The sequence below is a fragment of the Alligator sinensis genome, unplaced genomic scaffold (assembly GCF_000455745.1).
Source record: "Alligator sinensis unplaced genomic scaffold, ASM45574v1 scaffold1334_1, whole genome shotgun sequence".
Taxonomy (NCBI): domain Eukaryota; kingdom Metazoa; phylum Chordata; order Crocodylia; family Alligatoridae; genus Alligator; species Alligator sinensis.
The window spans coordinates 4,482-5,754 of record NW_005842872.1 but is presented as its reverse complement, the minus strand read 5'-3'; the positions used below and the strand labels follow the sequence as shown (position 1 = coordinate 5,754).

General features: G+C 69.4%; 1 protein-coding gene across 1 annotated transcript in view; it reads left to right on the top strand.

Annotated features, from left to right (window-relative positions):
• RTKN (rhotekin) overlaps positions 1 to 860 on the top strand; it is a 7,405-nt gene extending 6,545 nt beyond the window's left edge. Inside the window, exons 8-9 of the mRNA XM_025191903.1 lie at positions 34 to 199; positions 451 to 860. Coding sequence (XP_025047688.1) covers positions 34 to 199; positions 451 to 860 — 576 coding nt within the window. The remainder of the gene's footprint in view (positions 1 to 33; positions 200 to 450) is intronic.
• The last annotated feature ends 413 nt before the right edge of the window (positions 861 to 1,273 follow it).

Here is a 1,273-nt window from a genome sequence, read left to right as displayed (position 1 = left end):
GGGGCCAGGACTGAGGGGTGGCTGCCCCCGCAGGAGACCCGCATCCGGGCCACGGAGAAGGATGCTCGGAGCAAGCTGCACAGCCTGTCTGTGACCAACCGCTACGGGGGTGAGGAGGTGACCCACACGCTGCTGGCCGAGAGCCGGGCTGACGTGCAGCGCTGGATGGAGGCCTTCTGGCAGCAGTTCTACGACATGAGTGAGCTTCAGGGCAGGGGCAGAGCCCAGGGGGTCCTGGGGGCAGGGGTACGGGGTGCGGTCTCCCCAGGACCCGCGGTGCATGGTCCTGCCTGCACCCACGTACACGGAGACATGGTCTCCCCAGATCCATGGTGCACGGTCCTGCCTGCACCCTCATGCACGAGGCTGCTGCCATCATCCCTGGGCTCCACTTTGGGGCAACCAGCCTGGGGGGTCCCCTGATGTGCCCTCCCTCCCTCCCCCTCCCAGGCCAGTGGAAGCAGTGCTGTGATGAGCTGATGAAGATCGACGTGCCCGCCCCGCGCCGGCCCCCGGCCCTGCTGGCCAAGCAGGGCTCCCTGTACCATGAGATGGGTAAGGGGCTGGGGGCCGGGGCACGGGAGGGGGGGTCTCCGCTCTGTCCGTCTCCGTCTCCTTTCTGCAGGGCTCTCACCCACCCTCTACTAACCGCCTGCTCTCGCTGCCTGGGCACCCGTGCCCACTCTGTGCGTTTGTCTGTCTGTCCGTCTGTAACTGCCGCCTTTCTCTCCGTCTCCCCCGCCTGCCCCTGCCCACCACTCCCTGCCTCTCTCTGCCCCTCCTGCCTGCCCCCGCGCTCCAGCTCTGGCGGGCCCGGCCCTGCCACCCGCAGCCGGCGAGGGGCTCCTGCTGCAGGATAATGCGGTCTCCGCCGAGATCCGGGCGCTGCTCTCGTCCTATTACAGCGACAGGTGATGTACCGCCCGGCCTGGCCCAGGACCCAGGCGGCGCCTCCGGACCCCACAACGGGCAATGTCAGCACAGGGGGCTGCGGGCAGCTCCCCGTGATGCCAGGCCTGGCCTCCTCCCACAGTGGCACTGTGGGTGTCTGGGGCAGGAGCAGGGCCGTGGGGCAGCTCCAAGCTACCCCAGGTTGGAGGCGCTGCAGGGCCTGGGGCAACAAGCTGGGTGGGGGGGCAGCTGGTGGCTCCTCCAGCCCCAGCTGGGGTTACTCTGGGGGTGGGGGGCAGCTCCTGGGCACCCCAGCAGGGGGCGCTGCAGGATGGGGGGGCAGATGCAGACCCAGTGCCATTGCCCTGCAGCTATTGAGCCG